The sequence below is a fragment of the Ochotona princeps genome, chromosome X (assembly GCF_030435755.1).
Source record: "Ochotona princeps isolate mOchPri1 chromosome X, mOchPri1.hap1, whole genome shotgun sequence".
Lineage (NCBI taxonomy): Eukaryota > Metazoa > Chordata > Mammalia > Lagomorpha > Ochotonidae > Ochotona > Ochotona princeps.
In genome coordinates, this window is record NC_080865.1 from 12,343,798 (window position 1) to 12,370,277 (window position 26,480).

The following is a 26,480-nucleotide window of genomic DNA, read 5'->3' on the forward strand; positions in this document are numbered from 1 at the left end:
CTCCCTGCTTGTGGCCTGGGAAAGCAGTCAAGGATGGTCCAAAGCCTTGGGACCCTGCACCCGCGTGGGAGACCTGGAAGAGTCTCTGGGAACCTGGCTTCACATTAGTTCAGCACTGGCTGTTGTGGTCACTTGGGGAGTGAATCAGTGGACAGAATATCTTCCTCTCTGTCTCTCCTCCTCTCTGTATCTGACTTTCCAATAAAAATAAATAACTCTTTAAAAAGGATGGTTTTTTAAAGAATAAGCATGGTATCTTTCTCAAGGGATTCTAGTCATATACAGAAACTGCAAGCAAGGAAATTAAGCTAGAAACAATATAAATTGTTCTGGAAGCTCTTGGGTAATTACAGGAAATTAAAGAGTTTTTAAAAAAATATTTGTTCCTTTTTCGCAAATATCACTAACTTAGTAGAAATAGGCAGTTAGGTAAAATATTAAAATGTTATACTGTGACGATAGATGGCTGCTTAAATGCATTATTAACATATCATATATATATATATAATTTATTGATTTAAAATGTACAGTTCAATGGAATTTAGTATTCACTCTGTAACCATCATCACAGTTAATTTTAAAGCCTTTTTATCACTTCAAGTAGAAGCTTACTCATTTGCAATCACTTTTACTCCCCACACCATTTGACAGAGCTACCAAGTTCTTTTTCAAAGCAGCTACCTATTTCATATTCCTATCAGCAATGTATGTGTTCGTCACTCATGGGCCTAACTATTCTCACTTCCGTATTGAACTGATTTGTGAATATGCATTATTTCTCTATCCACCTCAATGTACTTTGGAACAGGAACTATGCTTCCTGTGTATTTATATCTCCAATGCTGACTTGTGAGTAGTAGAGTTACAAGAAATATCTGCTAGGTAAAAAGATAAAGTAGGGAAAATGAAATGTTTGCTTTCATACCCATCCTGTATCACATTTATTCTCCTATGTCCCAGATTGGGTCTAGTCATCTTCTACACAAATGACTCCCCCTCTTTGCTAAATGCAAAGCCAGTTTAGCATTAATATCAGTTCCACATATAACCCTTTCCAAAAATGGTCAGAATAATCATTACCATCAAATTCACTAGAATTCACTATATACTAGCTGTTGCAAGCAACAGAGAAAGATGGAATTCCTCAATCTTTAGGAAACCTAAATCTCCAAAGCCACTTCTCTTACATTAGTATCTCTCACTCCGATCTGTATGGACACTATATGCAAATGGTTTCCATTTGCTAGGCCTTGTAAAACTTCTAATTTGCTAAGGGAATCTTGACTTGCAAAGACAGGGACAGAATAGAGAACACTTTAAAGTTTGTGTAACTAGTAAACCTCCTCTCCTGCAAAGCATTTTGAGATTAATGCTGTTTAGAAAACACTATTCATCTATTCATTCTTTCTTCACATTCTGGTTTGCACTATCAAAGTCTTGAAATAACGCAGAAAAATAAGAGATGAAAGTAAAACTGTGATAACCAGAATATTTATTTTTCAAACACTACCCATGGGAAAATACTTTCTTGTATTCCTCCTGGACAATAGGATGTATAATCTCACCACACCAAATCAAACAGGAATGAGCTGGCATTGTCTGCATACCTACTAAAATTGTGAATGTATCCTGGGTTCTGTGCTGTATTTGCTCTGGAACCTTTCTCCCTGTAACAGGGCAGTCTAGTGAGAAAGTGTCAGAGCAGGTGGACAGGACTGAGGGCCAAGAAGCACCTCTTGCCAGGTAGGCTACTAACGGTATCCCTCTCTTGGATGAAGTTATTTTCGTGATGGCTCTGCAGGGAGTAGGAGGTAGCATGGACCAGAAGCCAGCACTCTCAGAACAATCTTCCCAGAATTTGCTCATCAGAAAAGCATTTTTAAAACATTTACAGATAAGAAAAGTCATAGATACTCAGGACTACTCCGGTGGTGCATGTGCAAATTATTATATGGATTTTGATGGCCAGCAAGTGACAGCCACAGTGATTTCCTCCCATTGTCTCTGAAGTCTGATTTTTTTGTTGTTCAGAGAAATTCATATGGCTGTAGAAACTAGGTCACTGGATACTTTGGCAAACACATAAAATTAAATTTTAGCTCAAAGTTCATTATGTATCATTTAACTCTGACAAATTATAGGCAAGCTATGGGAATGAAAGGAAATGGATGACTTCAGTAATCATTCCTTTTGTTTGAAAGGGAATGACATGAGGAAAATCTTTTAAGCAAAAAGGATTCACTCCCGCAGTCCCAAGATCAAAGCATTAACCACAGTGAACCATAATTAACACTCAATTTCTCCCTAATTCCATTTAGAAGTTTCTTCTTGTGGTTGTATGAAATCTAAACTCGAAGCAAAACAGAAATGACATGTTACAAAAATAAAACTGGAGTGTTTTTATATAAAATATTGACATTATTACAATGTGTTATTTCAAAGTAGGGATAATTAACTGAAATTTCAAAAATATCGTTTATGTTTTCTGTGTCACTAAATTTGACACAGAAATAAAAAAGCGAAACAGGGTTACATGGCAGCACTGATCCTGCTACATGGTAGAACAATGCAATGACAAAAGGACTTTCTAGCTGGTCAATGTGCATTCATGGGGCAGCTAACTTCTCTTCTTCTGGAAGAACCAGATGATGAAAGATCTCTTCTTCTCTCCTCTTTCTGTAATTCTGCCTTTCCAATAAAAATAAACACATCTTCAAAAAAAATAAATGCCCCTTATGCAAAAAAGCATTCTGAAGTAAAGGGTCAAATCAAGCATTAAGACAAACTAACACAAAACAACAGCTTTTACCTTTTACACAATCTACTGGCTAAATCAAGAACATTGCTTAGCAACAGTGACAAAACACTTAGTATTCCAGAACACACACACTCTCAAAAGCCCTTCATTTCAGTTGTTGGCATAGAAACCTGGAGTACATGACTGTAGGAAGAACAGGATCAACAGCAGGAAAAACTGCTTACTGAACTGTTACTATCTGGAGAGCTTACGTATTTTTAAAGTAAATATCGCATCATTCTCTAAAAAAGAATATGTGGCATAATATTTATAGTTTAAAGTTTTATTTACAGAAGATGTGAAAAACAAGAAAGTGAGAATGTTAATTTATTTTCAAAGTAGCTGTTGCGAAATGTCTTGCTCCATTCCTAGCTAAGTGCCCCCTTTCCACATCCCTAACACTACCTGTATTATGATCTAGATTAGGAAAATCCAAGGAAAGCATAAAAAGGAATCAAGCAATTCCCCTTCCTCTGCAAGAACTGGCACTGTAAAAATTTACAAAAGGTCTCCACAACTCAAAGACAAATCTTAGTTAGTAATTAATCTAATAGGGGATTCAGGACCAGTTCCATATCCACTATCCAAAGAGCAAGAATTTATAGAAAATATTTTTAAACAGATATAGCTGGGATCTTTTAAAAATCTACCTTTTAGATTCAAAACAATACTATTTATATCCATGTCATAGGATATAGTCTCAAAAAATCATTTCAAACTCACAATATTCATAAAAACTTTTACACTGTATAAATGGGTCAGGAATTTATTGCATAAGAATCAGAATTTAGGGATAGGCATTTGGTGCAGTGGTTAAAATGCCACCTGGGACATCTACATCTCATCAGAAGACCTAGGTTACAGTCCTAGCTCTGCTTTCAATTTCCTACTAATGTGCTCCCTGGGAGGTAGCGGGCGATTGTTCAGATACTTGGGTCCCTTATACCCATGTGGGAGACCTTAGACTAAGTTCCCAGATCCTGGTTTATCTTCCCAGCCCTGTTTGTTGCTGGCACTTGCAGAGGCAACCAGAAGATGCAAGACTTTTTCTCTGTCTCTCTCTATCTGCCTTTGAAATAATAATAATGAAAAATGGTAGAACAGGGGCTGAAGCTGGTGCTGCCTGGGCTCCAGGCTGCACCCAATGTGTACATGCCAGGCTGTTGGCAAACCAGGGGCCAAAGTTAGTAGCATTGCCAGAGTCCTAAGCTGCACCTGCAGTGCATACACCAGGCTGAGGAGGGCGCCCACAGATGGATCTTGGCATCAGCAAGCAATCTGTGCTTTGATGTCCTGTTGGCCTCAGATGCATCAGGATCTCTGATCTCTGGGACCAGAGTAAGTGTGTGTGTGTGTGTGTGTGTGCGCGCGCGTGCACGCATGAACACACGTGTGCCCTGGTCTTGGCACACATGTTGTATGTTAAGACCACCTATGTTCTAATATAATATTACAAGACACTGGTATGCCATATGAAGCTAGTAAAAAACAAACAAACAAGCAAAAACCTTTGCTTTAGGTAATTTGGCTTACTTTTCAGTCCAACTTTACAGCAAGTACCCAAGTCTGTGGACACTCTGTCCTAAGTTCAAGCATGGACAACTGACAGGCCTGAGAATATGTAAACCTATAGAACAAGGATCTGTAACCTCTACTCTAACAGTAGTCTGTTCACTGAAATGGACATTAACAATCTCTATGCTCAAGCTAGATGGTTTTACAATGCACACAAGGACAATCTATCATCATCCAGCATTTGGGAAATAATAAAATGTGATCTTCCCTTCTCAAAGAGTACTCCACCTGCAACTTGTTTCCTTCCAATTTTGCTCATGTTTATTAATACAATTGTCTATCAGAAGCCAACAACTTCTCAGTATAATAAGGATGATGCAGGGGACACAGCTACTGGCACTCACTGGAAATTCTTGGACTTGTGAGATTAATCCATTAGATGACATTAGGAGATTTCTTAACCCAAGATAGGCAAGCCCCATACCCCTAAATCAGTAGCAAGTAGCTATGGGAGGTATGATGAGTCTGCATCCCTAAGCATCCCTCTGCATCCCTCTTATTCTTAAGAATAAGGGTTGAAAATCTTTGGGGTGGAATGAAATGGGACAGAAAGCTTGCTAGCTTAGGGTCACAAGCGGAATGCCACACTTCTCCCACTCTATTTAATTCCATCTGCCCACCTTTTGTTTACCATTGGATCTGTAGCCTGGAACATCTGGTTCAAAGTAAATATTTATTGAACTGATAGATGAGTTTAAAATAATGATGTGAACCTTCGATGAACGAATTAGATAGGCATAGTCTCCTTGGGAAGGAAGAAGGTGGGGAAAGCACCACTAAAAAATATGCTATCCCGGGCCCGGCGGCATGGCCTAGCGGCTAAAGTCCTTGCCTTGAAAGCCCCGGGATCCCATATGGGCGCCGGTTCTAATCCCGGCAGCTCCACTTCCCATCCAGCTCCCTGCTTGTGGCTTGGGAAAGCAGTCGAGGACGGCCCAATGCTTTGGGACGCTGCACCCGCGTGGGAGACCTGGAGCAGGTTCCTGTTTCCCGGCTTCGGATCGGCGCGCATCGGCCCGTTGCAGCTCCCTTGGGGAGTGAATCATTGGACGGAAGATCTTCCTCTCTGTCTCTCCTCCTCTCTGTATATCTGACTTTGTAATAAAATAAATAAATCTTTAAAAAAAAATATGCTATCCCCAGTGCTCGGCTAAGATGCTTGCACTTGGATCTGCACATTGTCATATCAAAACTCATACTGTAAATCAATTTTTACCAAACATAAAGAATAGTTATTTGGCAAATACTAAAAGTCATCCTTGTGTGGGTTGAAGCTACATGCACTACAGACCGCTGACATAAGAAATAATTTTGACATTCTTTCAGGTTGCACAATGGGCAGATTCAAGAACTGAAGAAATCTGGATCATAAAGAATGTGGCTTGGATTATCTTGACAATGACAACCTTTCTGTGATTTGCTCACTTCATTTCAGTGTTATTTACAGAAATGAACACATTGTATTAGATTGTGGCAATGCAGAGTGTGGGAAAGACAATTTGCATTATTAACTGCATACATTAACATGTCGGGAAAAGTTCATTTTTTCCACTAGAACTGAAGAGAATAGTGAGAACTCAGATGCATTTAAATAAATAGAGTGATTTTTCACTAGAAATGGCTTCATGAACAATCTTATTTGGAATAACAGACTGAGCATCTTCCTGTTTATCCCTCATATAGCTTTCTCTGTTTACAGTTTCACGATCTTCATAAAAATACCCACTATACCGACTACTATTCTTGTATCATAGCAGGTGATTATACTGCTCTTTCAGGCTTCCAAGACAAAGAATACACCAAAATGATTGCCGGTGCTGCATGTGGGGAAGAGAGCTGCCACAGAAGCCCAGGACAAGCACAAACTCTACTGGAGCCTCCTGGAGTCCACAGTTCTTGACACTTTGGCACAGTAAGAGACTACATGGAAAAAATCCAAACACCTTGACCTAAATTTACTCACTTGACATGTTTATTTGACTGAGCTATGACATGGTGCTACAGGTCCTAACTGAGGATCCTGATAAGGATGACAATCCTGGCACAGGGTCTGGAACAGAGTTCAATAAAGAAGAGCCATCCCTATCATTACTATGGGGATGATGCTGACCTTCAGAGATAGACTATTGAGGCTACAATTTTAATGTCTGCTATTTGTTGTGCGAAGTAAAAGTAAAGCATGAGTCTTATCACCAAAACTGACACACACTACAAGTTCAGTAATGAAAACCTCATCTAGGGACTGGTATGGCGTAGTAAGTTAAGCCTCCATTTGCAGTGCCAGTATCGTATATGGGTTCAAGTACCAGCTATTCCAGTTCCAATCTGGCTCCCTGCTGGTGGCCTGGGAAAGTGGCCAAAGTCAGCTTAACTTCTTGGGCCCCTGAATCCATGTGAGAGACCCAAAAGAAGCCCCAGACTCCTGCGTTCAGATCAACCAAGCTCTGCCCATTGTGGTCATTTTGGGAGTGGGCTGGTGGATGGAAGATCTCTCTGTTTCTCTTCTTTTTGTGAATGTGCCTTTCAAATAAAATAAATCCTTAAAAAACTGTAACTCTTATGCTAATGTGCATGGCTATGTGATAGCAAACCACCTAAAGTTAATAATTATATGATTGAAAGCAGCCTCAGGCTATCAAGTCCAGTGTCCTAACAAGATGCCTTTTTCTACCAGGTTATGTAAGTAACAGCCACATCTACAGTTTTGTAGAGAAAAGTATAGTAGAAGTTGAGCAGCTCCCACCTCCAGAAAGCTGAGGCTGTGCTTCTTAGTAGGAACAGGCTTTAGGGACAGTGGTGAACCAGCCTTAAAGAAGCACTAAACAGCAGCAACAATGAAAGTGACTCAGCACTCCCTTTACATTCTTGCTACTTAATTACTCATCCAATGTACTATATAGCATTTCCTGGGGTCTTCCCATGAGACCATCCTCTACTGCAGCAGCCACTCTTTAAGCAGAAAGGTCATACCTGGAGCTCTAGAAGCAGGACTCCTTGCAAAGTTCAGAAAATTAGACAGATATTAGAAAGCCCCAAACGTCACTAAAGATAATTAGCGTGTAAGATCATAAAAACTGCACAGCAGGCTATGATTTGTTAATAACTTTCAGGTAAAGCAAAAATTTTGAAACAGCACTTTCTTATTTTAATCTTACCTTCATCAAGAATGATGAGGAGCTGAATTAGAAAAGTTAAAATCTTACCTTGGCATCGTGTTTTAGTGTGGGTAGAGGGGGGAGATATGCAGATACCTAGTTTGAGGACATACCTATAGTGCAGTTTTCCCCAGTTTTAAAATATGTACTTAATACAACATGTAACTAGCAGAGACAGTAGTCTTTCAATAACTGCACCTACTCAATGTGTGACACACATTTGAGTGAAGTGGATGGTGAGATGCTTTACAACAGCCGTATGTTCTGTCAAATACTGGAGGCACAGCACACTCTGTTAAGAACTCTCAACTTCACACAGGAGGAAAAAACTGAAGCATGTGTCCCACCCAACTTCCTCCATACCCCAACCCTCCCCACCCTAATCAGAGGCACACATGGGAATGCCTTCCTCTCAAAGACGAAAATAATATTAAAAAGAAAATAGTAATTTTTAAAAGAACTCAACTTTATTTTCTGGATCAGAAATAGTTGGTGCTGTGCATTCACGGGTTCTGCACCCACATATTCAACCAACCATGGTTCAAAGAAATTGCGTATGTAATTTATTCCTTGTCATAATCCCCTAAACAGTACAGTAAACATTTACTTGGCATTTACATTATATGCATTAGGTTTACTGAACAGTTTAGAGATGATGTGATGTAAAGTATGCAAGAGGATGTGAACAAGGTCTATGCAAATACTACGCCACATAAGGAACTCGAACACCTGTGGATTTTTATATCGTGTATCAATGGTGGCAACAGGCAGGGGAGTGTCCCAGAAGCAATCCCTGAAGGTTACCAAGAGACAACTGTATTGGGATAATGAAAAGCATGCAATCAAAGGTTAGTAGGCAGGTAGTAGTTTTATTGCCTTGTCATGTCGCTTACTTCTTTGAACTTCAGCTTTCTCACCTGTCTAGCAGGGTGGGCATAATGACTTCATGCACAGAAAGAGCTTAGTTGTTGCTGGGTTGTTTTTTTTTTTTTTTTTGCAGCCTCTAGGTAAACAGAAATACCTAAGTACCTGATTCTTCAGGAGAAAGAGATTATATGCATGAGTTGCCAAGATTCCAGGAGAATCATAACTCTCAATTCCCTTCCACCTGGAAGGCTAGTGAATTTTTTAAGGCTAGTGAATTTACAAAATAATTTAATAGTTAGAAAAGCATTTGGCCTCCCTCCTCATATTAAATGTAAATAACGTAAAAGGGCTCAATAAATGTTAGCTGCTATCACTTTTACACTTCTTATTTACTAATAGTTTTCCTTTTTGACCATGGACTAGTGATGCCAATGATCCTAAACATTTGTATAATTTTTAAAACTATTTATTTATTTTTATTGGAAAGTCAGATACATTGAGAGGAGGAGAGAGAAAGGAAGATCTTCTGTACATTGAATCATGCCCCAAGCAGCCGCAGTGAACAGAGCTGAGCTGATCTGAAGACAAGAGCCAGGAGCTTCTTCCGCATCTCTTACGTAGGTACAAGGGGTTCCCAAGGCTTTGGCCTGTCGTCAACTGCTTTCTCAGGCCACAAGCAGGGAGTTGGGTGGGAAGCAGGGATGCCAGGGTTAGAACCGGCGCCCATATAGGATCCTGGTGTTTGTAAGACGAGGACTTTAGCTGATAGGCTACTGCGCCAGGCCCAACATTTGTGCAATTATTTATACTTTCCCCATTCCTTCCCTAACCTCTGAACCCACAGTTTTCCTAAGGATACGGGTTTCTTTTCTCACATGTGTCACTGACAGATTCTCCCAAACATTCCAAATCATGTGGCTATCAGAGTTTGCCAAGATTTCTGATTTCCTAAATGGGCATCCTTTGTGCATACAAGTATTGTTAACTCAGCAGGTGTTTAGCCTGTCTGTCAAGGTGCCAGTTAAGACAGCCATTTCCCAGATCACACTAACTGGATTCAATACAAGGCTCCAGCTCTTGTGCAAATTCTTGCTAATGCAGACCCTGGGAGGCCTGGAGTGTGTTACCCAAGTACCTGGGTTTCTGTCACCTACATAGGAGATCTGGATCAAATTTCTGGCTCGTGACTTCAGAATGGCCCAGTTCTAGGTTTTGCAAGTATTTGAGGAGCTAGTAGACAAAAGTCTTTTCTGTTTGTGTGTCTTTCAATTTCTCTGCCTCTTGTCAACCAAATCAAAACAAAATTATTCTTAACTGCAGGGACATTCTCAAAGCTCTACAGCTTGCAGACCCACAGTGTTTGCCTGAGGCTAAGTGAGGTGGAGATAAGTGTCTGCTGAGAAGTGATGTGATCACTGCTGTGGAAATCCTGATGTTAGAATAAATAAATGATCCCTGCTCTAGTAATACTAATGGCAGGAAGTGGGCTGCAGTGTCAGACTGGAAACTTGATTTCTCAAGGCAAGTTTTCAGACTCCAGCCACTTGCTCCTTGTTTGGTTTCAGTAAGAAAAAAAATGACACTGGCAACAGCTGCTAGTTCTTGGGTGGATGTCAGCAGCTAGAGTTTAAACAGTCTTTTGTTTAAACAGTAGGAAGCTGCACAAATTATTAGACTTCCCAAGAGTCAAAGCCTGGTACAGAGGAAATAAACAAAGTGTTAAAGACATGTTAGGTAAGAATGAGGCTGAATAACTACTTCAAAAGCTAAAGGAAGTAGCCTCAAATGATTGCGTTCCTTGGGGACTTAGAGTAGCCTCCAAGGTGACTCAGGGCTCAGGGGTTGCTTAGGGCTAGGGGTTTGTACATGTATTCATGTGCATATGTATTATAAATTTCCCTCTCCTGTGCCCTTTGGCTGCATCAGGAGGAAGTTAAGAGCCTCCCATGCCTATTCCAGTAGGGAGGCTGTGAGGACCACGGTGGGGGATGAAGTATGCTCTCCCACCATGATTTCAGGAGTCCTTAGGGCTTTTTGAAAAAGAAAAAGATAGATAGAATACAATTTTAAGGCCAAGAAGTCTATTGCTATGTTTTGAATAAAAACAAAACAAAACAAGTAAAATCAGATATTTTCTCAAACAAAATGCTCCGTCATTGGTCATTTGCATGAAAAGTCAGGCTTACCTTGACATATTGAACAAGACGCTCACTGATGTTCACTTTGTATGTTTCTATGCCCAGTTCTTTGGATAAGCGTAAGATTCTGTTCTGAGTCGGTCCCACATAAGCTCCACCAACATCCACATAATTGACTTGTTCATTCTGCACAAAGAAATAAAGGGATCAGAAGTGCACTTAAAACCTGAGAGAAAAATGCCTTTATATCTCACGAAAAATGAACTCCATTGATCTTTCACATTTAAGTAGTCTGTATATCTCTCTTAGAAAATGCTATTGAAAACAGCCATAACTTCTCCTCCATTCAAGAACTGGAGCACAGCCCTGTTGTCACTCTTCATAAGGCATTTTCATCAGAGCTAACAGGGAGGCCCATTCAGCAACATAATGAATAATTAGGAACACTGCAGTATATCCTGCCGGTCTAGATTCTTTTCAAAACATCTAAGTTACTATGTGTACTCTTCTCTGGGGTTACTGCTGGAGAAGCTACCCTGAAATTTACCTTGTTTTGTACTCTGATTTTCACTAGATGAAATTTTAAGTCAGCCCATCATGATGGGCTCTTGGCACTATTTTAAAATAATTCCAAGAAAGAATTCATAACAGAGGACAGAAAAGGTACTAAAATACTCATATGCCTACTAAATTATTTATGCATAATGCAAGCTCTATTAGACTAAAATTATTTACTTTCCCCTGTTAAATATAGTTTTTCATGTTTTTAGGCCCTTCAATATTTACCAATGATTTAATTTAAAAATACAACATTGCTGAGCTATAATTCCTCTTTGTTTTTGTGATAGCTTCTTAATGGTCTACGTCTACACTATGGCTTGTACTAGTTCTCACGTGTATTTTCTTTTATCCTTGCTTGCCTGATTATTTTTTTGTTGTGTGTAATTCATTACACTTGAAAAAAATTGAAAAAGTAATTTGAATCCTAAGAGATGACAAAGAAAATTTATGCTTACTTCTGCCCAGCCTCTGTGACACTAATAGTACTACATAACTATTCCATCTTTAACACCTGGCATGATTCGAAGCTCCATTGAAATGTACATGTGGTCTAGTCTTTGCAACTCTGTTAGTCCGAGCAAGGAGTTGACCAACACCTCCCTGTCCTGCCATGCACAAACACTTTGCTGGGCTCGACTTGATCTTATGTAAACTCAGCTTTGTAAGAATCAGTCTGCCAGCAGCTTCTTCAGTGGCTGACAGTTCTACCTTACCATCTACAGAAAAGTAGGTCAATCCATTCCAATGTTGTTCCAGAGAATCTTTGCTATCTTGTCGAAGCTCTACCTATCTGCTGCTTTGAAAGTCGTGTATGTGTTTCTGTGTATTACAGTTTGTCTAGTAAGTCCTTTATACAACCTGTCTCATTTGTTACCTCCAGGAAAAAAGCATTCCTGACAGAAGAAAGAGCTAGCACAGAGACTTAAACATAGAAATGTGCACACTACATTGAAGAAACAACAAGCGTGGCTAGCAAGGTGGCCTAGTAGCTAAACCCTTGCTTTGCATACACCAGGATCCCATATGGGTTCCGGTTTGAGTCCCAGCTGCTCCACTTCACATCCAGCTCCCTGCTTGTGACCTGAGAAAGAAGTAGAGGATGGCCCAAACCCTTGGGACCCTACATCCACATGGGAGACACAGAAGAAGCTCCTGGTTCCTGGCTTCAGATCAGCTCAGCTCCAGTCATTCCAGCCACCTGTGGAGTGAACCAGTGGACAGAAGATCTTTCTCTCTGTCTTGCCTTCTCTCTGTAATTCTGTATTTCCAATAAAAATAAATAAATCTTAAAAAAAGAAATAACAAGGAAGCCAATGTGGATACAACAAAAATAGGCAAGGAAGGGAGAACCAGAGATAAGGTTAGAGAGACTATTAGGTGCCCAGTCAGATAAAACTTCACAGGGATTGCAAAGACACTGGTTTGTACTATGAACAAAAAGAGAAACTTTTGGAAGGTTTAAGGCAGAGAAGAGCAAAGTTTGACTTTCAAAGCTTCATTCTCTATGCCTAAGGATAGATTCTGGGGTGGAAGGATGAATAAAGGTAGGGAAATTAGTCAGCTGGTGCCAGCAATCTGGCAGAGATGATGGTTTTTCCCACCAGATGGTACCAGCCGAAAACAGGGAGTAGGTGCTGAATTCTGGATGTGACTTCCCTGTCACATTAGAACAGGAGACCTTATTCAGACTTTTATGTATTTCAATAGGAAATTAACAGTGCCCATTCTGCCAAAATAGCACAAATAAAGTGCTTCTCTGACTTCTTTGATCAGTCCCTCAAACTTCTTATATTCCCCGTCACTAACCATCAGTGAAACCATCTATTTGAAGATCAAAGAACAAAACTGGATGCCAAGAAATTTCCAAGCTTTAACTAAGACAGCAAGAGGACTCTTGGGAGTTTTTCAAACATTACATCTTTAGAATACTGACATGCTCTTTAAAGGGCAGGCATTTGGCATGGCACTTAAAACTCTGCTTGGGATGCACCTGGCTGGAGCTCTGGACTCCAGGCTCTCGCCTGGTCCAGCCCTAGCTATTGAGAGCATTTGGGAAATGAGCCAGCAAATAGATCTCTCTCTCTCTCTCTCTCTCTCTCTCTCTCTCTCTCTCTCTCTCAAAATCCCTCTCCTCTTCAAATAAATTAAAGACTAAAAAGTAAAATGACTACTTTTACATGAAGGTATTTTACAGAAAGCTTCTGTACAAAATAGAAACATTCTATTGGTCTAATCTCATCACTCAACCTTCATAAATGCTAAGCTCTAACTCCCAAGATTTATTTCTCATATACTCTCTGGTATTATAATATCATGCCAAATACAAAATAACAGTGCCCATGTAGTGCTGACATATATTAATGATGTAATATGCTAAAGCAGCCTGGGCCAAAATCATAGATAGGGACAACTATGTTGGAATTCTCATTTCCGTTAAACAAAGAAATTCATTCTTAACTGAAAATCTGTAACATGACTGATGTTTTTATTTAATAGGCAAGAGGTTTGAGACTAAAAAAAAGTATAGCTAAGCAACAACTTCACAACAATCTCCAAAATGATGGAATATTTTTCAGAAAATGACAGAAGAATCATATCTAACAAAGGCATATAGGCATAACAGGCAAGCCTGTTTTCACATAACTGAATGCTGTCTTCAATTAGAAATTGAAGATGGAAGGGAGATTCTTGGAGGACATTTAGATTTCGTCTTATTGTCAGAGGAAAAACTGGAGATGTAGTATGTTAGCAGGACTTATCTGAGATAGCATGATAGGCAGGATCCCAGTCTCCTCACTCTCAGACCAATAACCTTTCCAACAGACTATATCTGAGGGAGTACAAAAATGTAATCCATATATAGCTTTTTCATATTATGCATTTTCCACGAAGTTTCTGAAATCCTAATATATAAGTACCAAAATCACTTACCCTCACAGTGTATGTTCTTCCTCCAACCCTGTCCCGGGCTTCCAACACCAAGACATTAATATCATACTCAGATAAGAGTTTGGCAGCTGCCAAACCTAAAGGGAAAATAATAGAACCAGATTAACATCTAAACACTAAATATCTAAGATTTAGACAGGTTTACACATAAAATTAATGCAAGGCATCACATATAATCCATTTATTCTGCTTTCTTTCTAATAGATTCCAACCACACTAATCAACAGGTATCAATTTCATTTTTTATCATAAAGGATTCCAAAATGACTTATTTATTTATTTTGTATTTTAAGGTGGTTGACATATATAAACTACAAAAAATTTTAAAATGTGTATCTTATTGTCTGGTAAAATCAAATCTCAAATACAGCCTTTTGAGCCCTGAAGCAACCCCTATAATGCCTCTGTTCCAGAAATCCTGTTCTTATGAACCTAAGAGCATACTTTCTTAACAACTTTTCATTTTCAACCTAGCACTCACTATGCATATCGGCTTTTTATTCAATCTCAAAGTCTTGTACCATTCTGGATCACAAGCTTTATAGACCTTTTTCCCTACTACTTTCTCAGTTGCCAACAGGCAGGAATCATGCTTTACATCTAATTCATTGGCTCAAAGCTGAAAACAAGTTTTAACATGAAAATAAAAGCCTTAATAAAAGACAGAATATTTTAAACCCAAAGTAGTAATAGCAGGAAAGTTGGAAAAATCTTCTAGTGCAACATTGTACCAAGGGTGTGTGCTAGCAACGTTATTTATCGATGATGTTGACCTTGACCTGATTACCTAGCGGAGAACCTGTTCCTCATGTCTCCCCACTATGAAGTTAACTCTCCACTCACCTTCCATACTGAGCTGGCTGGATGGAAGGCTCTCTTTAGCATACATCTGGGGAGTAGGAAGCTAGGGTGCTACCTATTTGAAGGTACAAAATCTATATAAACTATTTGGAATTCTTTTGCACTGGAGAGTTGTCTCTTTTTCATATTACTCAACCATTTATATCAGTATGAATTCACAATTTACTTGACACTTTGGGATATAATTTGGTACTAAAGTATTTTGTGGCTCACATTGCTTCATCTTTGGTCATTGGGAGCTATTTCAGCTGCTTTTGTGTCCCTTTGACAATCGCCCTTTGTTAAATCTGTGTGTGTGTGTGCATATCTGATCACTTTGTTACTTTCTGGAACTAAAAGATTCCTCAGTCTTGTCTTTTCCTGACTCAGACTTGGACTAAGCCACTTCTCTAGAGTGTGCTTGCTTTTATTAGGGAATGCAAAAAAAATGGAACACAGAAAAGTAGTAACTCAGGTATGACACAGGTAACTCTTTAATTACACTGCATTAGGGAGGATGCATTTAAAACAACACAATTCCTCTCCTCTCCTGAATTCTCTCTTTTCTATCAATTGGATTTTACAGAAACAAGCAAATAAAAGATTTGGTTAATGGATTTGCTGAAAAGGTGAGGTTAAAAAGCAAAGCAAATCTGCTAAAAATACACACCTTATTTGACGAGTTTCAGCTGTGTTAGTCCTAGTTATAGTTACTTCGATTAGGAAAACCTGAGGAGCGGTTTACACAGGCAGAGCACTGTTGCCATAGCAACCTCAAATCAAGTTCCAGCTCCTTAGCCTCTGCTCATGAAAACTGTGTTCCCAGAGAGCTTCCAAAATCCTGAGATGGCTACTGTCCCCAGATAAATGGTCTACAAAATTATTTCACTCAGATAGTACCGTTGGGTGTCAGTAATGTCTGTGATGAGGCCTTCAAAGAAACGATCGTTCACTCCCTGGATATAAATTTTGGGCATCCTATCATAGTGGAACATGATTTGCACACTTACTGCTGCTTTTTCTACTTTGCCAAGAGACAGAGATCTCCTCTATGCTGGCTCACTCCCTAAATGTCTGCAATGGCCCAGACTGAGCCAAGACCAAAGTCAGGAGATGAGAATTCAAGCCAGGTCTCCCATGTGGATAGTAACAACACACCAAAAGTTGTCATCTGCTGCCTTCTAGATTGCATATTAACAGAAAGCTGCAATTTGGAGTGGAATTGGGACTTGAACCCAGATATTGCTGTATAGGATATGGATATCCCAACTAGTATCTTAGCCATTAGGCCAAAGAACCATACCAAAAATACCATGTCATAGGAAAAACATCAATTTCTTTTGATTCACTGGTGCCACCCTTTACAGTTCCTGTGCCTTGATGCAGTGGCACACATCCAATTGAAGAACATTCCCAGGAAAACAAAACAAAAATCTTGTAATGAACTGAAAAGAAAACGTGACTGGGACAGGCTCCCATTTGATCACCCTAGTACGGTTGTTCCTTGTCTCAGTATTCGCAGGAGATTGGTTCCGGGAAACCACCCCCACTAGGATACCAAAATTCATAAGTGGTTAATTATCTCTTATAAAACGGCTTAGCATTTGCAAAGAACCTATGCACAACAACTTTAAATCATTCCTAGATTACTTAAACACCCTAATACAATGTAGATGTTACATAAAGAGTTGGTATGCTCTACTGTTCAGGGAACCATGATTAAAAGAGTATCAGGGCCCGGCGGCGTGGCCTAGCGGCTAAAGTCCTTGCCTTGAACGCCCCGGGATCCCATATGGGCGCCGGTTCTAATCCCGGCAGCTCCACTTCCCATCCAGCTCCCTGCTTGTGGCCTGGGAAAGCAGTCGAGGACGGCCCAAAGCTTTGGGACCCTGTACCCGTGTGGGAGACCTGGAGGGGTTCCTGGTTCCCGGCATCGGATTGGCGTGCATCGGCCTGTTGTAGCTCCCTTGGGGAGTGAAACATCGGATGGAAGATCTTCCTCTCTGTCTCTCCTCTCTGTATATCCAGCTTTCCAATAATAATAAATCTTAAAAAAAAAGAGTATCAACACAGCTACAGTTTGTATGAATATTTTCAATCCGCAGTTGGTTGAGTCTGTGAATGAGAAACCAGTAAATACCGAGAGACAACTACTTTATGCTGAAGAGCTCCTGCTACGGAGCTAGCACACTTTGGAATCATACTTCGCTATTTAATTGGTGATTATCTTAGAAAAGTTTCCTTAAGCTGTTTTTGCATCTGTAAGAGGAAATGATAACAGCTCTGCCTTGCTGATTGATGTGAGATTAAACAAGGTAACATATGTGATTACTCAGCCAAGTGATTCATGCATGGTAAATGTTCCATTAGTATGAGCTATCATCAGCAGCATTAAGGTCACCAATAATGTCCTTTTTCTAAGGCTCATGGATTTACTTCAATCCTTAAATTCCCTTGTATTATAATTGCTATTCCTGATTCACATATCTGTAACTTTAGTGTCTTCCTTAAGCAATAGTTCTTTAGTACTGATTTTTAGCATTTCCCAATGGGTGTTGTGCAGAAAAATACTTTCTTCTGGTGTACATAAAATTATCTCAGCACTGTTCAATAAGATAAATATCAGATTAAGTTCACTGCATTGCAGAGTATAAAGCTAGATTTTTGGGGACTATATGGCAGGAGTTTTTTAAGTAGGAGACTGATTCATCCCACTTTAACTTCTTAAAGGACCATCCTGTTTATTGTGAGGAAAATAGACTGTAAAGAAACAAAAAAGAAGGAAGTGTGGGGTCTAGTTAACAGGCAGATCTCTGGCCAAGAGATCATGGTGACTTGGCTAACAGAAAAAGAACACAGAGGCTTGGGGGATGCCTGTTGCTATACTAGTGAGAAGTGGTCAGGTTGAGGGCATATTTTGAAGGTAAACCAATAGGACTTGCCATTAGAATGGATATGGTAGGAGGCCTGGGGTGGTGGCATAGCTGCTAAAGTCCTCGCCTTGAACACGCCAGCATCCCATATGGGCGCCGGTTCTAATCCCGGCTGCTCCACTCCCATCCAGCTCCCTGCTTGTGGCCTGGGAAAGCAGTCGAGAACGGCCCTAAGCCTTGGGACCCTGCACCTGTGTGGGAGACCTGGAGGAAGTTCCTGGCTCCTTGCTTTGGATCGGAGCAGCACCAGCTGTTGCAGTCACTTGGGGAGTGAATCATCGGACGGAAGATCTTCTCTGTCTCTCCTCCTCTCTGTGTATCTGACTTTGCAATAAAAATAAAATAAATCTTTAAAAAATAGAATGGATATGGTATACGACAAAAAAGAGGAGTGGAAAATGGCTAAAAGATGTCTGATCTGAGAATATAGGTAAATGGAGGTGCTATTTGCTAAAAAAAATAGCAAAAGGAAAAATTAGTTATGAAGTAACAGCAAGTGTCCTATTTCAGACATATTAGGTTCATGATGCCTAAATGACCTTGGCATATGTTATGAATTCCTAGAAAAATAGGAATGGGTCATATATCCTTCCACTCCTAGAACAGAGCTTGCTATATCATAGGTGCCCATATGCTTGCTGCAACTAGTACAAGAGTCATACAGTGAAGAAAACTATGCTGATGGATGAGAGCAACAAGGTAAGTTGCTGATGCCCTTTAAATTATGTTTATCTCAGACAACTAAGAAATATTGACAAGGTTAAGGTGACAGGCCATTTTGATCTTCACACCTAAATAAGCCAGCAGGTTCTAAATAGCACTAGCATATTCTCTCATCTTCAGGCCAGTATTGCACTTCTGGCAGAAGAAAACAGACTCGCAACATGCATACAAACTTGTTACTGATACATACAACTGTAACATCTCATCTCTACCCTCTCATCTCTCTGCATTTTGTGCTTCCTCTCAAAGAAACAATTTTCTGCTTTAGAAAAGGTCAAATCTCCTAGTCCCTTTAATGAGCTAAAAAGAAAGGGCCATTTCAAATGATAAATAGATGAAAGCTAACAATTAACTTCAATTTGCCCTGAATTCAACAGACTGGTTGTCTAGACAGTCCTAATTTATTTGATTATTGCCCAGCATTCATCTTCACTTTACATAAACGGATCTCAGCCACGTTAGAGAACGCAATTACCTCTTAATCCATTATTTGGGCCATTCTTTCACTGAAACTTGAAGCACAACAGGGACCCTCACACTGCTATCTTATTCTGTACACTAGGATGGATTATGGTTTGGAGCAACACTTCTGACAATGTTTTATGAAATGTTAGTCCTCAAACAAGATGCTATGGGAGGAAAGTTTATGGAAATTGAGACAACTAATGCTAATTTTCCCCTCCAGAAATGCTTGGTGTGCATTACCATAATCAAGGCCTTGAAAAGTCCTACAGTAAAGAAACCCATTTAAATCAGCATTTCTGCACTCTTTGCCATTAAAACTAACAACAGAAATTATACCTCAAACCAAATTTTGGGAAAGCTGGCTTCATTCCTTATAAGATTGTACAAATAGATATGGTAATAAATTCCTATAACAGAGTCCTAGTAAAACAATGCCTACAGAAGTATCTGAGAGCATCAGAGCCAAGCTTTGCTATAGCTATGGCTTATGCATTGTCACTCATGATAATAAATCCTCTTTATTCCAAAAAGTGACATTTTTTCCTATTTACCATTCACTACCACCTAGGGACAGGTATAGAATACATTGCATAATATATTTCTTAAGTTAATTCTCTACTATTCAGTTAAGTGGTCTCTGGCTAACATAAATCTTATGTAACTGCACATTTGCACTCTTGGACTGAACACTCCAAGGACAATAAAAGCTCATATTGACATTTTTGAAGCAATATTCCCGAAGCACAAAAGCAGAAAGCAAAATTCACATTTTCACTTAAGGCACATCATGAGCATTCAATTAACAAATATTCACTTGACAACTGAGTAAATAAATGAACAGATGCAAGTAGGCATATAAGCAGAATGTCTTTAACTGAAATCACAGCTCACAATTAACTAATTTAACCTGGAAATGGTCACCTTCCAAGCCATCTTTTTTGTGTTTCAGAATTTATCCGTAAGTCAACACTTTGGCTAAGTATTACTTCCTCTCCAAAATCCTTTACCTGTAATTTCTTCGAGATAGAATTAACTGCTTCCTTGTCAGTGCCACCTCTGGACTTCTGAACCAATATCAAGCACAAGCTGAAAATTTTACTCAAAATACTTGGGACCAGAAATGTTTCAGATTTCAATGTTTTAGAGATTTTATAATATTTACATACATATTATGAGATATCTTGGGGAGGGAATCCAAGTCTAAATCACCAATCATTTATGTTTCATATGGCAATTTTATACAGCATTTATTGCACACCTTTGATTTGACTGAGATCTAACAGATGAGGTTGAGGGGGATCCAATGACTCACACAAGTAATTCCTAGATAAATAGGCTGACAGATAAATGGGAGAATATTCTCAGACCAAATTTTTCCTGTTTCACATGAATCTGAATGTTGTCAAATTCTTTCAATGACCAATGATCTAATAAGCTACAACAATTGCAGATTAAATCAGAAATGCATGTTTGATAAGAATGAATTCATTTGAATATGCAAAACATTTACATACTGATCTTGGAAAACTACTTTGATAATACATAAAGCATATTACATTCAAACTATAAATATACTAATTATACTTCACATAAATATTAAAATATTTATAATTTAAAATTAAAATTTCACAAAGAAATAACATGCATGTAACCTATGAGCAAACTTCAAACAGTTAATAGATCATAGAATTAAAAGGTAAGTTTTATTCCAAAGAAATCTGAAATTTATGCATAGCTTTTCATAGAGCACTTTTTCAAGAATTTCTAAAATGCCCCTTGTACACATGGATTTCAGCATTATTTTCATCAAAATAAACTCATCTGTTAATTTTCCATGATCTAGTGTCCTGATATTCCAATGTATAAATTACTGTTACACAACAGTTACAAGGTTGTAAAGCCACATGCCTCAAATTAAAGCAATAAGTTTTACTCCAGATACATAGATAAAGCTATAGAACAAATCCAGTGAACTAGAACTTAACGTACTGTCCTAGAAGTTAATAGTTTAGAGTTCCAAGGTCAAGTTATGTCACCAAAACTATCGTGGCATTGGGTAGTTAACTAGATTTTCCAAGCTTCCAGCTCAGGCCTTTCAAATTTTTTCAGGTGGCAATTCTGTGACTATTACACATGGTTAATATGTAATTAACTCTCAAAGCTTATCAAGCAGTTTTTAAGTTCTTATTGACACTCTTACCTAATCAATCAAACATTTTTATTAAATGAGACTTTACTTTGGCCTTACAACTTGGAAAGTAGTTCTCGATCACTCAAACTAAAAATGAAAACAATCTTATCATCATGAAATTAATCTCCTACATGCAACCATGAGGGCACTTTAAAAAGTTCCTGGAAAAGTAAAACTAGAAGTTACTTTTTTTGGTGCAAAAATTTTTGGAAATCCATACATAATTTTGTTCATAATACATGTGTCCCATGAACTTTCAAGAGTAACCACATATAACCACGCAGCTACTTACTGAGTGTCTAATACTTTCTAAATCACAGGGTTAGGTACTCTTGGAAGCCCCTGTGAGTAATATAAAATTACAATACAACCTCACATTTTCCAAGTATATCTTAATGTAAATATCATAAGATTTTTCATATGTTAAAATTATTTCTATGTCACAACTGCGTAAAGACTGTAAGACTCAATGTTAAATAATAATGACCTTCCACGTTTCTATTCCTCCATCATTAGTGTCTGTGAATCACTCAATTATACTAAGATCTACTGTTAAATACATTTTTCCACATTAACTGAAAATTATGCATAAATTCAAATTAATAATTATTGACTTTATAAGTGCTAAAATTACTTGTTAATTGCCAGATAAACTCGAAAGTTCATTCAACCATGAAGATAAAAAAAAGAACCCAAATAATTCTATTTCTTGTCAGCATAAAAAATTTCAGTAAGTATTCCAGTTTATTTTTGAGGGAAATAGTACCAAATATAAAATACAAAATAGGGAAAAGAATTGTCCTAAAAGGCTCAAAACTAATTCACAGGACATACTGGACATACCAAACCTCAGAATAGTTATAAAACTAAGGTACCAAAAATTTTTAATGGAATTTTAAAAATGGAAGCTTTTCTGAATCACCATAAAACCATACAGTACACTCTGCTAAATTCTGGGTTAAAGTGTTTCAAACAGTACTAGCAGAAGTTATGCTTATGGGTAATATATTTCAGCAAAAAGAGAAATGGTAGTATTGTATGAACTTAATTGTCAGAACCCAGAACATCAGTTATTCTCTTACAAAATGGCTTTTCTGGATGATGACAAAGTCAACCCTTGCAGGTTCCAGGCAACCTGATTTCTGGACAGTTACTGCTCTCAATTCTTTAAGTACAGCCCAGCCTGTGGATCAAAACCTGAGGTGACTCGGTTGCTTAGGTCCTGTTTGGATACTAAGAACTCTGTCTATATAACACTCAGAATTTCAGTACAAATAACAAGGATGGGTTCTACTCAACTGTGACCATCCTAAGTCAGCATTGTTTCAAGTGTCTTTCACTGTGTAGTCAAACCATTCACAACTTGCACATAGGCACAAAAATCTTGCACAGATGTGGCATACCAGGGTCACTACAAATAGCTACCAGGATCACCAGAGGCATAGATAGGGGGCAACTCCCATCCTTCCTTGGAACCAAGCTATGTGCTGAAGTTAAGTACTACTCATGCCTAGCTGATACCTCATGACTCCATTTCTGGGCTCTTCAGATCTTTCTTATCTTGTATGTCTTTTTTATACTCTCTTATCTCTACCTTACTTCTTGAAAATCTTACTTCTTTGAAAGTAAGATGAATGAACAATAGGGATCATGATCAGACTCAGATTTTGTAAAATCTGAAGCTTATATAATTTGGTTGCCCTTTGGAAGACACGGGAGAGCAAAATTGTGAATATAATATTCAATATTCAGCTATTTACTTTGAATAAGAATCAAAAGGGACCTGCAGTTTGAAAGGCCATCAGGTATGAAGCCCATCAGCTGCATGCTAAATCTGCCTCTGCTACCAACCAAGTAAGTGGTCAAAAGAGCACATCATAAGGGAGACAAAAAAATAAAAGACAAAACGCTCTTTAGGTGTTCCTGGAGACATACCAAGAAAAAAACAAGAATCAAATCTTCCCCACCCCCCCCAAATACTCTGAATTTATTGTGGAATACAGATGGTATGGAAATGGGAGGGAAGGCATAACTCATAATGAATTTATACAACACATTACAATCGTATTTACTCCCCAATGATCAATAATCACACTGCTTCTAGGAGGCTTGCCTGGGAAGCCCAGGCTTTCTGGAAACACCAGTCCACTTCTTCACAGTCACTCAACAAGTGTAGCCTAAATAAATGAATGATGAAAGAATAAATGAAGGAAAAAAATGAAATGCTTCTTTTTTTTTTTTTTTTACTATTCACACTAGGCTCTGCTTTCTTCTTCTGATGACCCGCCAGAGACACGTTTTCCCTGACACGGGCTGCAGTTGTCAAAGCAACACTCCAGGCCCATCTTTTCTCTGCTGATTGACTGTTTATCCTGAACAAAACAAGTCAAAAGCTATCTGCACCTATAATTAATTCTGTAAGCATGTTCACAGTCTCCTTGCAGGGGCTATACAAAGGGATTTCAAAAAGTTTGTGGAAAAATAGCATAAAAATATAAGCTTATTTTGGTATAAATCAATCTTAAAATATAGCAGAGCTTTTTTTAAATTTAAATTTAAATTTTTGCTGATATTTACACAGATGATCAGGATGGGAAGCAGAGCCTTTTTATAATGCTCAGTTTCCATGGACTTTTTGAAGACTTATATACAAGAATTTATTAATTTTTTTGCACCAAATTAAACTTCACACTTCATTTCCCTCTCCCATAAATGTAACAATGGCTACTGTTGGCGCCATTCATTCTTCCACCTTCTTGTCCCTCTTTCTAAATCTGCTCATTTAGGAATCTCTCCGAAATGTTTAAGATTTCAGAGGGCAGCGGGACAGGTCAGAGTAAGATGATAGCTAGGGGTTGAAACACAATTTTGACATTTCAAATATCTTACCAATTCTGACAACACGCATGATAGTTTAAGGTATCAACGCCGATGAGAAACAAAGTCTCATGCAGCACTCATTTGGTCAGCCACAAACCCAAGCCAGGAGCACCAGGCAAAATTCAGGCAAGTGGGAGTTCTTCATCAAAGAACACATCAGGGCATTCCCAGAGCTACCTTGGGCACCTGCTTCATAAAGGAATTACTTGTGGGCAATGAATATCCTACACTTTCCTGACACCCCTTTAACAGGACCAGCAAGTTCTTAAAACTAAGAGCCGGCCCCTCCCCCACCCCTGCCTTTTTGTTGTTGTTGTCTTTGTTGAATTGTAACTTTTCCTGAAGGCTTCTGCCTCCTTGCTCCTCATCTACTGAATCCTCTGAGGAGAAGTGCTTAGAGCCGTGCAGGATTGAAGTTGTATTGCTACTACTACTGCTCAATGCTACAGAAATCCTATGCTGAGGTTTCTGCTTAGGACAAGGGCTGTGAAATCAGTGAGACCTCGGGAACTGGGAGTATGGGTCTTGAATGGGAGAGAAAGGCGTCAGCCACTTGCCAGCTAGGCAATTTGACCTCAGCAGAGTGAACGAAACTCTCCCAGACCCCAGCCGCTTGGTTTTGGGGAAGCAGCCGTGCATTTGGCTCCCACCTCACAAAACTGCAGGATTCACACAAAACGCTAAATGTAACTGCATAGCAAAAGCGAAATTACATATTGGCATTTAATAGAAGCACTAACTGTCCTTGTCACCCCCAGAGCACATCACCCACAGGACTGGTCCAAATTCCCCTCTCCCACCTTGCAGGATCTGAGCCTAATCTAGGGCAACAGAAAGATCCCCCCTCCCCAAATCACAGCGCTGCTGCGAGTCCCCCATCCCAGGCCAGCCAGGGCTCTTCCTTCAGGCTACCACTAAATTCACACTGACCTGATATACCGCCTCCGATCACCACTACGTCGAACATGTGGATCGCCTTCTCTTGATTCGCCATTCTGGGCTGCAGGCTCTCCTGGGGCGTGGGTATCTGAGCCGGCACTGGCAAGGGTGGGGCAGACCTTTCTGCGGACACCCGGGGGCAGCACGAAGGTGGAGTCGGCCTTCTTAATAATACCCAGTGGGGGCCGGCCACCGCGGGCGGGGCAGATCCACGTGCTAACACCCAGGGAGCGCCGGGGGGCGGAGCCGAGCCTTCTAGAGATAGGCGGTTGCAGCCCGGTGCTGGGAAGGTGTTCGGCCCTTGCAAAGATGCCCGTGGGGTGTTATACGGTACAGTAGGCACTGGGATCGATATCTGAGACGGGAAATTACGTGAAGGTTGTTCCATCGAATCCCGGCTGGTCATCGAGTGCTGACCAGACCCATGAGGGGTGTTATGGGGTACACGGGGCCCTTGCACAGACAGTTGGGAAAAGTATCTGGGAAGAGGGGGCCCTAACACTGACACCCACGGATAACCAGGCGCCGGGGGATTGTGGAATCCCTGCCCTCGGGGTCTGTTACGTGCTGTCGCAGTGGGTGGTACAGATGCTGGTGAGGGGTGATTCTCTGTGGGAAGCTCTGGCTCCGATAACCAGCGATAACTGGGCTCTGAAGCCGGGATGGGCTCTTCTATCAACCCTCCCTGGGAACCGGGCACTGGCCCTTCATCAATAGCTTCTGAATGCAAATCACCCAAACTAGGGGGGCTGCTCAGTAAAGAGGGCTGTGAGGATCCTTGAATTGACATAACAGAATCAGAAAGCGGAACGATAGTTTGTGCTACCGGTAAGCCCAAAATGTCGGTGTTCGGGTTAGTGGGAGGAGCAGCCCCCTCCGAAACCTCCAAGTGAGTGGCGGGCTCTAAGATCCGATTCCTCGGGTTGAGGACAGTAAACCCCCAACGGCCAATCCTAGTGTCGGAATCAGTAGCCCGGCTAATACTGCTGCTGAGATGGGCGGACACGCCAGAGCTCCACGAGTCGGCCGGGTCCCGTGAGGACGAACTCGACTCTGAGGAAACGAACGGCGGTAGCGAAAGTGTCTGCCACTCAGAACGGATACTATACTCGGACGAATCGGAAGTGGAGGGCTGGCCCGTTTCGTCGCTTGTACTGGGCACCGGGACAGGTGAAATCCCAGTTTCGGTAGCAATGACAACCTCTCGCTCCCTCCTGCCAACCCCGCCGCCTTCCCTGATTCTGGCCCTGCCTCTGCCCCTGCCCCCGCCCCCGGGAGAAGCTGACTGACTGGGAGCGCTCATGGTTCTAAATTGGACGGACTGCCGCCGTAGGTGTTCCGCCCCCTTACAACCTGCCCCAACCGAGCTCGCCTCTCAGACCCAGGGCTGGGCCTGTAGTCTCGAAGACCCGCCCAGAAGCGCCCGGCCCACTGGAGGGCGGAGAGCGCCACGAGGCGTTGTCGCGG

The 26,480-nt window shown here is 40.2% G+C and overlaps 1 protein-coding gene across 1 annotated transcript in view; it reads right to left on the reverse strand.

Annotated features, from left to right (window-relative positions):
- Positions 1–26,480, reverse strand: part of LOC101517490 (amine oxidase [flavin-containing] A) — a 53,935-nt gene extending 27,455 nt beyond the window's left edge. Inside the window, exons 1-3 of the mRNA XM_012927779.2 lie at positions 25,005–26,480; positions 14,025–14,119; positions 10,581–10,718 (exon numbers count right to left, since the gene is read on the reverse strand). Coding sequence (XP_012783233.2) covers positions 10,581–10,718; positions 14,025–14,119; positions 25,005–26,316 — 1,545 coding nt within the window. The 5' untranslated portion in view covers positions 26,317–26,480. The remainder of the gene's footprint in view (positions 1–10,580; positions 10,719–14,024; positions 14,120–25,004) is intronic.